The 11,867-nt window shown below is 51.8% G+C and overlaps 1 protein-coding gene across 1 annotated transcript in view; it reads left to right on the plus strand.

The window, feature by feature from the left end:
• Window positions 1-11,052, plus strand: part of IL16 (interleukin 16) — a 104,308-nt gene extending 93,256 nt beyond the window's left edge. Inside the window, exons 14-19 of the mRNA XM_059912333.1 lie at window positions 207-1,305; window positions 3,065-3,233; window positions 5,416-5,517; window positions 7,811-8,069; window positions 8,302-8,427; window positions 10,581-11,052. Of these exons, the coding sequence (XP_059768316.1) occupies window positions 207-1,305; window positions 3,065-3,233; window positions 5,416-5,517; window positions 7,811-8,069; window positions 8,302-8,427; window positions 10,581-10,774 (1,949 nt within the window). The 3' untranslated portion in view covers window positions 10,775-11,052. The remainder of the gene's footprint in view (window positions 1-206; window positions 1,306-3,064; window positions 3,234-5,415; window positions 5,518-7,810; window positions 8,070-8,301; window positions 8,428-10,580) is intronic.
• The last annotated feature ends 815 nt before the right edge of the window (window positions 11,053-11,867 follow it).

Raw genomic sequence — 11,867 nt, forward strand, 5'->3', positions numbered from 1 at the left:
CACCTCTGGTCCTCTGGTTCTGTGTCCCTGCCTGTTCACACTTAGCCAGGTAATAGCACCTGGGGTAGCAGCTCAAACAAGGGATCCACCACTTCCGCTTATCGTCTCCTCTAGAATCCTTGCTATTCATCTTTGAAACTAGAACTTAGGAAGAAAACTCACGATCAGGTGTAACGCACAGCGTTGGCCTTCTTTCTGCTCCCCAGTGACGCCAACGTCTCCGATAAAACACCCACTGCTTAAGAGGCAGGCTCGGATGGACTATACCCTTGATATCACCGCCGAAGACCCTTGGGTTAGAATTTCTGACTGCATCAAAAATCTCTTTAGCCCCGTCATGAGTGAGAATCATAGCCACACGCCACTGCAGCCCGTCGTCACGCTGGGTGAGGAAGATGGGATTCAGGGCCACCCAGATGGGACTGTGCCCAAGCTGGACACCACCAGTGGCGGTCCCACAGTTTACAAGTCGGCAGACGGCAGCACCGTGAAGAAGGGTCCTCCAGTGGCCCCCAAGCCCGCCTGGTTTCGCCAAAGCTTGAAAGATTTGAGGAATCGTGCCCCAGGGCAGCCCCCAGAGACAGCCTCCCCCAGCCAGCCGACACCCACCTCCAGGGAGCGCCCCGGGCCACCCCTACGGGCCTCCTCTTCCATCAAGCAAAGGATCAGCTCCTTTGAAACCTTTGGTTCCTCTCACCGGCCTGACAAAGGAGCCCAGAGACTGAGCCTCCAGCCCTCCAGCTCCTCCGGGGAGGCAGCAAAACCTCCTGGAAAGCAAGAGGGAGGACAGGCTGCTCGGGCTCCTGGTGTCTCAGGGCGAGGGGCTCCCCCCACCGTGAAGCAGCAGCGGCCAGAGCCAGAGCAGCTGCCCCCAGCCTCCCTCTTAGCCCTGGAGGCCAGCGACCCCGGTGTGCCGGCGACCCCTCCCCCAGGACAGCAGCCCGGTCAGAAAACCCTCTCCTCGGACCCCGACCCTCTCTCAAGGCTGCTGGCGACGCAGATGGAGGGCTCTCGAGGCCCAGGGGTCAAGATGCCAAGCCAGCGGGCACGGAGCTTCCCCCTGAGCAGGACCCAGTCCTGTGAGATGAAGCCACTGGATGAAAAGACCAGTAAACTCTACTCCATCAGCAGCCAGGTGTCATCGGCTGTCATGAAGTCCCTGCTGTGCCTCCCGTCTTCCGTCTCCTGGGGCCAGACCTCCTGCAGCCCCAAGGAAGGGGCGTCGCCCCCCACGGCGTCCAGTGAAGATCCTGCCGCAAATAGTTCTGCTGAAGCTCCTGCCTCGGACACGGGCTTCTCGCTCAAGTGAGTGTCTCTGCCCAGTGTTGACCTTTCTTGTCTTTCTTCCTCTTATAATCCTCTATGTCTTGTAAAAAATCGCTCAGGTTTGCTAAAGGATTGTTCCACCTGTTCTTTTATGCACGCATGTGTGTGTGTGTGTGTGTGTGTGTGTGTGTGTGTGTGTGTCACACCTCTGCCTTCTGTATTAAGGAGTTTTCACAACACTCAGCCTTGGGAGGGGTGGGAGGTGGGGGACAGAACTGGCCCCCTGGTGAATTACAGGTGCATATTTGGAACTACTGCACCTTGGACATATCCGGCCATTGCCCAGGAAGACCAGAACGAGGCCAGGAGATGATCCCTTGGGGGTTCTTGCTACCTCCCTCTCTCCAAAGAAATCCACCTGTACTCTGCACAAGGGTTCAGCCCCCTGGAGTGGGAGTTCGGACATCTGAGGCCCAGTCCCGTCTCCCACACTGACGCCCTGACCACGAGCTGGTTCCTTCCACACTCCCCCTCGGTTTCCTCTTCAGTTGAAATTAGGAGCTGGGCAAGACCTGCTCCACAGAACCGGGGGTGTGGGGGGCTCCCAGCAATGCCCCAGAGCTCCTGCTGCAGGGCTGGGGTTCAGTCTTCCCTCTTGAATCAGAACAACTGTGCATTGATCAGTATTATGTATTGTTCTTATATTGCTGAGAAATGTTTGAGACTCACTGACCCAGATGTTCCATCAGGTTCCAGCTACTGTGATGTTCTATCAGGTGCCAGCTACTGTGAGGGAACAGGAACGATCCTTCAAAACAGCGGTCCCCAACCATTTTGGCACCAGCGACCGGTTCCGTGCAAGACAATTTTTCCACGGACCCGGGGGGAGGGGGAGGTTCAGGCGGTAATGCCAGCAATGGGGAGCAATGGGGGGCGGCAGATGAAGCTTCGCTTGCTCATCCGCTGCTCACCTCCTGCTGTGCGGCCCGGGGGTTGGGGACCCCTGCACCAAGACACACCCGGGTCAGGGGCCTGAAGAGCCAGACCAACTCAAGCATTAGAGCTGGTCAGTGGTAGAATCGTAGCCTTTAATATTTAGGCTTCCCAGGAGCTTGCTCTTTCTGGCTGAGAGTCTGTTCTTCTTCTGGAACTGCAAGGCTCACCGTTAGAATTTACTGCTGCGAGACCCCCTCCACCTTTTAGCAGTAAAGATCTGTCAATCAGAGGAAGGAATGATCCCTATCACCCAAACCACAGTTTCATGCAAAATATGAAGTGTCATTGCAAAAAATAGCTACAGGTACCAAAATGAGTTCAAAAGAAAAAGGAAGGCCAGCTGCTAGCTAAGTGGGCACCATTTGTAGTGATTAGGTGCTAAGGTAGGATAGGCAGGTGCTGACAACATCTGTGAAGGAGGCCAAGGTGAGTGTGTGTGTGAAAGGACATCAGTCTTGGTGGCCATCTAGGTGCAGATTTGTCCAAAGCATCAGTTATACTCTGGGGTGACGTATTGAGGTTTTGAACACAGACTTTGGAGTCAGACACACCATGATCTGTGATTTCGAGTCCCAGATCGCGGCCTCTCATAACCACGTGACCATAGACAAGTTATTCCCCCTCCCTAAGCCCCAATTTCCTCATCTCTGTAGTGGAGGGATGCTGGTATCTATTTGTGGATTTGTTGCACCAAATAATAGAATGAACATTAGCACCATCTTGGAATAGAGTAATTATGCTAAGGATGTTAGCTCTTATTAATATCACGATTCATACCGTGTGCGGGTCCTCCCTATGAAAGCCTTTCAGAGCTGAGAGAATACACAGAGGGTCTCGGTGAGCCCACGGAAGCCGACGACTCAGACCACTGCACTCCTCAGTCTGGTCAATCAGTTATCTCCCTGCTGAGCTCCGAGGAATTAAAGAAGCTCATAGAGGAAGTGAAGGTTCTGGATGAAGCAACATTAAAGGTAGGTTTCTTTTATAATCACTTGAAGAGATGAAGGCCTTGCTATAAGCAGCGTGGTCACCTCAGGTGGGCCGGAGGGGAAGCAGCGCACGTTGCCCTGGGCTCCTTGAGGTCGAGAAGGCAGTTCCCAGGGGCTGACACCAGACTCGGGTTGTATCCTGCCCGGGGCAGAAGGGCGCTGTATCACTGGACCACAGTAAGACCTTCCGGTGTAGGGAGCTTTGTAGCTCATGAAGTGCTTTCAATCATAGACTTATTGTATCTTTTTGACCCTTTAATAAATGAGAAAGGCGAGGTTCAAGGTCGCAGAGCCTAGGTTTTCTATCTCCACGTTCCGTGCTCTTTCCACGTCCCGCGGGCTGCCTGCCCATCTCCAGGGAGATGCTGCGTGGAAGTAAGCCGTCCATTGCAAGTTCTGATCTCTTGCCTGAAGACTTGCCCTGCACACCGAGAAGTGACTGATCCCAGGGCTCGTAAGGGTTCCCACACTTCAGTCAAGTCATTCTGAAAGTCCCGCTTCCCCTATGCCTTCTGAGCACGACCCAAAGGTGCGTGGAGAGGAAGTGGTCAGGCAGAGCTGAGGCCCATTCAGCTCAGATGAGCACGGGCTCACGGGCCTTGCATCCGCCCGGGCTGCCCTAGTCCATGCAGGCTTTTTATGCTGGAATCATCCAGACTGGGATGAGAGGATAAGGAGGCACCATAGCTGGTGTTCCCTAGATCCAGGGTATGCGTGAGTCTGACAAGATGCCCCGGGCCGGGATTCATCCTCTGGGGCTCTCACTCATCACATGTGCACTGGGACCATCATCCCCAGGGCCTAATTCAAATGAAATAACAGAGGCAAAATTGTTGTGTAAAATACAAAGAGCGGTCCTGCCTGGGGTGTTCCTGGGACAGTATTTGCTTTCCAATTTGACAAAGGGCTCTTATAGGGCAAGTAAGCTGACACTTGGGTAAAATTTGGGAGATTTGGGCCGGTGCTGGCGTAGAGGCGGGACAGTGAGGTCCATTCATCCCTTCATCTTTCCTGGGTCTTGGGGACTCCAGGTCAAATGATCATAGAGCCAGCTGCGCAGCAGATGCTCTGGTGGTGCCAGAGAAAGCGAATTCTTTGACATAAGGTTATTCCCTTGCGCTAAGGCACAAACTGGTGGCCCGAGAGCCTGCAGGTATATTTTATGTGGTCTGCATGGTGCTTTTTAAAAAAGTATTATATTCTAAATATTATCAAACCTGAATCAAAACCTGGATTTCTGGCTGCTCTCTTTTTATAAAAGGAACGAATGATCTTGTAGCACTGGGTCTGCATTCCTATGTAGCCGTGGGTCCTCTTAAGCAGATGTGCTCTCAGTTCTCTGCAGTTCCTGTCGCTCACATCTGCCCATTTTGCTCTTTTAAGTGATCTGCCTGGGTCCTGTATGCATTTGCATTTGAGACCCCTCCACCATCGAGACCGGAATGAGGGTCTCTGACTTTAGACACTGCAGAGCGATTGTTCTGGCTCCAGCTGAGCCCAGGTGCAGGCCGGGAAGTACTGTGTGTGCCTGGGTGGGCTCATGTGTGTGTGTGTGTGTGTGTGTGTGTCTGTGTGTGTGTCTGTGTGTGTGTCTCTGTGTGTCTGTGTGTCTGTGTGTGTGTGTCTGTGTGTGTGTGTGTGTCTCTGTGTGTGTGTGTGTGCACGCATGTGTGTTCTAGGGCAAGGAGTCAGCTGGGCTCCTTCATGCAGCTGCTGTGCCACACAGAGCAGCAGGTGTAAAGATAGAGCAGCCAACTTCTGCAAAACAGTGCTACCCACAGCTCTGCTGACCCAGAGTCCTACAGGCTGACCTCATCTTGTCCCACGCCCAAGTGCCAGAGCTGTGTTATCTCACACGCGGGGATTTCCAGCTGACTTAGTAGCACCCAGCCCTGTCTCCATACAAATGTGGATGTGGATTGCGTGAATAGGAGAGAAAAAGAACTCTATTGGTTGCCTTATGCACATTTTTTTTTTCTTCTGAGCTTCCCATGACTCCAGAAAATATAGTCTTCTCTTTACAAATGATGAAATGGGTCTGACATACCTGGGAGCGTGGCCAAGCTGGGGTTTGAGAACGAATCAGCCTGATGCTGGAACACTTGTTAAACTGCTCACGCTGTTGCAGTAAAATGCTTTTTAATATATATATTTCGTTCTGCAGCAATTGGACAACATCCATGTTACCATCTTGCACAAGGAGGAAGGGGCTGGCCTTGGGTTCAGCTTGGCAGGAGGAGCAGATCTAGAAAACAAGGTGATCACGGTGAGTGGCCCAGCCATGGGGGCGCGTCAGAGCCAGAGGTGATGGTCCTGGGAGGGGGGCACACTTACTAGGAGAGATCAGAGGAATGCATGACCCCAGGCCACTGGGTGTGAGGTTAGGGCAGGAGCTTAAGATCCTTTTCAAGAAGCTTTACAGCCAGGATTGAAGACCTGGCTGTGATATGTAGCATAGCACACCTAGACGGAAAGAGGCCTCACCTGGACAGAAAGAGCCCTTGGGAAGGCAGGTCCTGTACGGGAGGCTGTCTTCCTGGGTTTGCCCACTGGGAGATTGGGGATGTTAACATGGACGATTGCGAAGCAGATCTGATGGTTGATTGAGGGCAATGGGGCCCAGCGGGAAAGATCTGGAACTGCACAGCGCAACCCAGGATGCACATGAGGCTTCAGATCTCACGGTCGAGCCCCTTGTTCTCTCAGGACCAACTAGAGCCTGGGGTAAGACTGGGGAGGGCAGAGGTCCTGGATCACCTGCATCTTTCCCTGTCGACCCTGTTTTCTTGGTCCACACAGTCTGATCAGCATTGGCCGCTGCCCTCTGCCCATGATTTAGGCTACCTGCACCTGACCCAGATGGTTTCTGGTCATCCCATCTTCACGGACCCAGCTGCGACATGGCCGCTCCATCCCTCCAAAGCGGAGTGCACTGGTGTCACCCCCAGGGCTCTGTTGTCTCAGTATATCCTTCATGCGCACTCATCTGAACTCCCTTGCTCAGCTGAAAACAAACCCTCCAGCTCACAGGAGCAGCCAGCGTTAAACACACCACACCCCTCGGCAGTGGTAACTTGGCCCATTCCTATTGGTCACTTCAGAGTCAGTTGTGTGTGAGCAGCAACTTCCTTCTTTGTAAGCAAGCTCTCTACTGCATAAAAGCACATAAAACCAATGAGGACCTGCTTCTGACACTAAGCACGTAGCAGAGCATCATAAAGACGTTCCTGATGGTGCAGTTTGCTTTCTATTTGAAGAGAAGAAAAGAGAGCTTGCCTGTGGGAAGAGTACGTTGGACCTGTGGGTCTTTCCTTGAGTCGGGACTTCTCTGCACCCCATTTGCTCGCCACCCCTGAGACACTGCCTCAAAACCCAGGAGCAATACACACCAGCTGATCATATGCACCAGACTTCCCCTTTCTCCTTCCGTGTTTGAGCGCTTCCCTTCCTTTCCAGATTCATTAAAAGAGAACTAACATTGAGCACCGTCCATGACCAAGAGCAAGCTGGGCTCTCACTGGCATGTTCAAGTCATCTTCCCCACACCTCAGGATGGGGGATTGGTGGCGTGTCCGCTTCATTTATAGAGGACAGACTGAGATGCAGAGCAGAGACTCTGCTTCCTACTTGGGTCTTACAACCAAGGGGTTTTGACCACATCTGACCCCACAAAAGACTTTTTCTAACACTGAAACAGTTTAGAGAAACAAAGAACCTTGTTCAGATGATAACAGCAAAACAACACATAACACAGTTTAGTGATTGCCCATCCATGCTGTCATTCAATCCTCTTAATTAAGCACATTAGAATTTACGTCATTAAAAAGGCAGAGGCAAAGACATTAGATTTTTTTAATCCCACATATTTTTCAGAAAGGGAATGGGGGTGGGCGATGGTCCCTTTTAACTATAGTTAAAGGATCAGAATTTCTAGGGTAGGAGTTTTAAAAATGTCTAGACTTCCTAGGATAGGAATTCTGCATTCTGCAGAAGATGGGGCCTGAGAATTTCTCTATGGAAAAAAGGATGCTTTGCTGAAACTTCTGGGGATCACTGTATTATATGGCCTGTTCTTAGAGAATTATCATGCCAAATAGCACTGTAGAGTCTCTAGTATTTTTTTTAAACTGTAGGCATTTTCAGAGCTTGTGTTTTATCCAATGTTCTTAATTTTCTTAGACTTCAGAAACTTTTCTTACACAATACCTATTAATATGGCACAGAGTCAGTGCTTGAAGAAAATTACCCTGGGAAATGCTGATGTAGAGCACATAAGGCAAAAGATTTTAACTGAATGTTAACTAAGATTGTAGTGATATAGTCTCGGACATTGTGTTGGGAAGGATTCTGAGGGCCAATCTGGCCATTTTTGCTAATGATCTCTGGTCTGGGTGGAGGAGGGAATGCTGGCTAGCAGCCCTAATCTAGGACACATTTCGTCTTATTTTCTTTGGCCTAAGGATCTGCTGGGTTTGACTAACTGGTTCAGGTCCCCCTGCAGCAAGAATCCAGATCCGATATGGTGATTCCTGGCTCCTGACTTCCTTTGGTTTGCTCAGGTTCACAGGGTGTTCCCCAACGGGTTGGCCTCCCAGGAAGGGACTATTCAGAAGGGCAACGAGGTTCTCTCCATCAACGGCAAGTCTCTCAAAGGGGCCACACACAATGATGCTCTGGCCATCCTTCGCCAAGCTCGGGACCCCAGGCAAGCCGTGATTGTCACAAGGAAGCCAACCCCGGAGACCACGCCCGACCTCAACTCTTCCACAGATTCTGCAGCCTCAGCCTCTGTGGCCAGTGACGTTTCCATAGATTCCTGTAAGTTCTCCCCACGTGGTGGAAGCCCCGTGGGCCACATCACCTTTGGAGAGGTGAGGCCCATGCCGGCAGGGCTGCGCAGTCGTTTGTGGCCCCCAGAACACGTGGCCTGCCTTGTATGCCCCCCGGGCACGCGTGGCTGGGTTTATCCGCACACATGCACAAGCTTGCTGGGAGCATCAGCCAGGCTCACTTGAAAGCATCCCTAACAGCCCCCCCCGTGTCTTCTCAGCAGCAGAGGCCACAGTCTGCACAGTGACCCTGGAGAAGACCTCTGCAGGCCTGGGCTTCAGTCTGGAAGGAGGGAAGGGCTCCTTGCAAGGGGACAAGCCTCTGACAGTTAACAGGATCTTCAAAGGTGCGGTGTGCGTCTGCCTCTCAGCCTTCGCTCCAATTGCGGGTGTCCGGCCAGGCCCCCCAAAGGCTTCTGAGCACCTTCTAGGCCATGTCGGTTTCCCACAACCCCAGGCCCTTTTGGGAGGCAGGCAAGCCTGTTAAGGACTCCACTTTGCTTTTTCTCCCTGTTCTCCTTGGCTCAGACATCCCCTTAATCCCCCTATTTTACTGGGTCCTTGTACGTGACCCAGCCCTGGGCTTGGTTCAGCTTGGCAGGGCCAGGGCTAGGGTGAGGCAAGTGAGGCATTTGCAAAATTGAAGGCGGGTGCAAAATTGAAGGCGGCACCGAAATATTCAGTAATCAAGATACATACTATTTCAGGGCAGTATTTTTAAAACTCGAAATTAATTCAAAAAGTCCACAATGAACAAAATATCAGGTTGTAAAACAAAGAGAGAGTCCGACTTTCCAGGTGCACAACTCAGCCTTACTCACGTCACCTTAATCCTGGACCTGTCAGCTCCTACCTTTATTCAGAATTTTGAGATTTTGTTCATCGTGGATTGGGAAGCAAGCCAGCCTCTGGTGGGGGGGTCACTTGGGTTTTCCTGTGAAAACCATGAATGGCCTGCAGCTGTCACATGCAATCACCCCAATTCTTCACTGCCTCTCATGCTGGACCCCCTGAGTCACAGAGCAAGGAGCTGTGGACAGGGGGTCACGTGGCCTGGGCTCTGGTCTAGCTCTGCTTCTAACTTGCTGAGTGACTGTTGCCTTGTGGGCCTGAGGCTCCTTATCTATAAGAGGTGTGGGTGTGCGTCTGAGGGCTCTTGGTACTGGGACCCAGAGGCCCTCTCAGTTCTGCTCCCTGTCCCCCAGGAGCCCTCACTGCGGACTGGTTTTATCAGCGGGAAATCTGTTACAGCTGCTGAAAGCCAGGGGGCGGACCAAGGCTCACGTGGAGCTTCCCCAGAAATCCATGTTGACTCCAATTCTGCGAAAGATTTTTTTAACTTTGAAGGTCAACTTGGAATGAGCGTAGGGCTCAAAGTCGAGAGACCTGGATTCCAGTGTTAGTTCTGCCACTAATGGCAGCATGACCCTGGGCAAGTCCCTTCACCATCTTGGTCCCATTTGCTTACATGGGGATGTAAGGGACCAAGGGAGGTGGATTCTACAGCTGCAGCACTCAGCAGCTTTGGAGCTTGTGTGAGCTACTTGAGTCCTTGGTTTCCTCCCACATGAAAAGGGAATACTAACAGAGCATACATACCTCATAGGACTGTTGCCATAAACGCCAAGTGTTAACACAACGCCTGTTATATATAATTGCCCAATATATTTTAGCTAATTTTTTTTTTTTTTGAGAAATGTCTGTTTAGGTACTTGGCCCATTTTATTTAGTTAGCTATTTATTTCTCAGCATGCGGGATCTTAGTTCCCCGACCAGGGATCAAACCCACGCTCCCCGCAATGGAAGCATGGAGCCCTAACCACTGGACCGCCAGGGAAGTCCCTAGCTATTTTTTTATTATGATCATCATTACTATTATCTTTTACTCTTATTAAATATTTGCAGATATCATTGTGTCAAACAGATGGGAAATTTTCTTTCAACATCAGCAGTAAAAGAGCACTCTTTCCCTACGTCACTCTGAAAGAGTGGGAGCCGTATGTGATTATGTCCTCTTTATGTGGACCCAGGGGTCTTCTCCAGGCCATTCAGAGCCAAAAGTACTGTGAAGATTGTTCCGTGAACGTCCCACCAGCTCCATTCCAACACCACCCAATGCCCGGCCATCCCATTAGGAGTACAGAGACCACATGTGCGGGGGAGGGGTATTGGGGTGCTATCCAAGGAGGCTTAGAGGAGGACCCAGTTCCCCGGGGAAGTCTACCCAGCCAGGCTCTGGCTTGGAGCTGCCCGAAATCTCCCTTCTCTGGGGACAGCATGGGCCTCACCTCTCCCAAGGGCCACGCAGAGCTGGAGCCTGGTGTGCCAGCCTTGAAGTCACCGTTTTATGAGATGTCTCATGTCAGAACAACCACCGAGTTCCGGAGGGATGGGCGCCAGTTCCCTCTGAGCTGTCCCGGCTCCTCAGAGACCAAGGGTAGAAAGTAACTGCTTGTTCCACTGTCACTTGTGAGACCCATCCTCTTCTCTCTCATCCCAGGGGCGGCCTCAGAACAAAGTGAGACGGTCCAGCCAGGAGATGAAATCTTACACTTGGCCAGCACTGCCGTGCAGGGCCTTACACGGTTTGAAGCCTGGAACATCATCAAGGCGCTGCCTGATGGACCTGTCACTATCATCCTCAGGAGGAAGAGCCCCCGGTCCAAGGGGACCACAGCTGCTGGAGACCCCTAGGCCCAGCGCCAGAGCTGACACCAGAGCCAACTGCATGCAGCTCCCCATAACCGCTAATTCTCAGGGTCACTGCTAACCCCACCCCGATGGGGGAAAGCACAGGCGTGCTTCCTGGTGGCTGCTTGCCCATGTCTGGACGGACCTTCTGGAACATCACCCAGCAAGCGGGTTGTCCCAGAAACTTAGGGCAGAGTCACACTGGGGTGGCTGTTACAAACTACAGACTATGTCTAGAGAGAGCTTACTGATAATATTGTGGTGCTGTAAATAAAATGGATATATGACAATTGGATATGAAATCCATGTTTTGCTTTGCAGATTTTCTAAGGACTATCACTGTGTCTTGATCCACCCCAAACAGCACCCTTTGTTTTTCTCATGACTCCACAGTGGTGGCAGATTTGGAAGGAGACAGTTCATCCTGCTCCACTTGACATCAGCTGGCCCAACTCAAAGGCCGGAGGCTGGAACCCCCCGAAGGGTCACTCACTCACTCACACATCGGGCCGCTGATGTTGGCTGCTGGCTGGGAACTCAGCTGGAGCTGCAGGACTACACATTGCAGGAGGCCTCTCCCTGTGGCCTGGGCGTCCTCACAACATGGTAGCTGGGTGTCCCCCGGAGAGTGTGAGAGCCACGTAGGAGCTGCATCCTTTTTAAGACCTTGCCTCTGACATCAAATAGCGTCACTTCTCCTATGCTCTGTCAGTCAGAGCTGGCACAAACCCGCCCCGGTTTAAGGGGAAGGGAAAGATGGCTGGGGCTGTTTTTGGAAAATACAATCTAGCACACAAAACATTTGCAAAAGTGGATTTGGTTGGGTTGGAGAAGTGCTCCTCGCCAGGGTGGTACCCGGTGGCAGAGCGAGTAAGCAAACAACGGAAGCTCCACGTGTGCTCAGCTGTGCCAGCAGAATGGACTAGCGTGAGTCTGAGAGAGTACAACACAATGGCTGCCATTTAACTCCCACGAGCCAAGCACCGTGCTGGGTTAAGCGGACACTGTCTTTAGTAATCACAGCAGTGTCTACAGAGCGTGGTATTGTCCCCCTGTGTAGATGAGGGTACTGAGACCCAGAGATAAGAGGCAACTT

This window comes from Balaenoptera ricei, chromosome 2 (assembly GCF_028023285.1).
Source record: "Balaenoptera ricei isolate mBalRic1 chromosome 2, mBalRic1.hap2, whole genome shotgun sequence".
NCBI classification, from domain to species: Eukaryota; Metazoa; Chordata; class Mammalia; order Artiodactyla; family Balaenopteridae; genus Balaenoptera; species Balaenoptera ricei.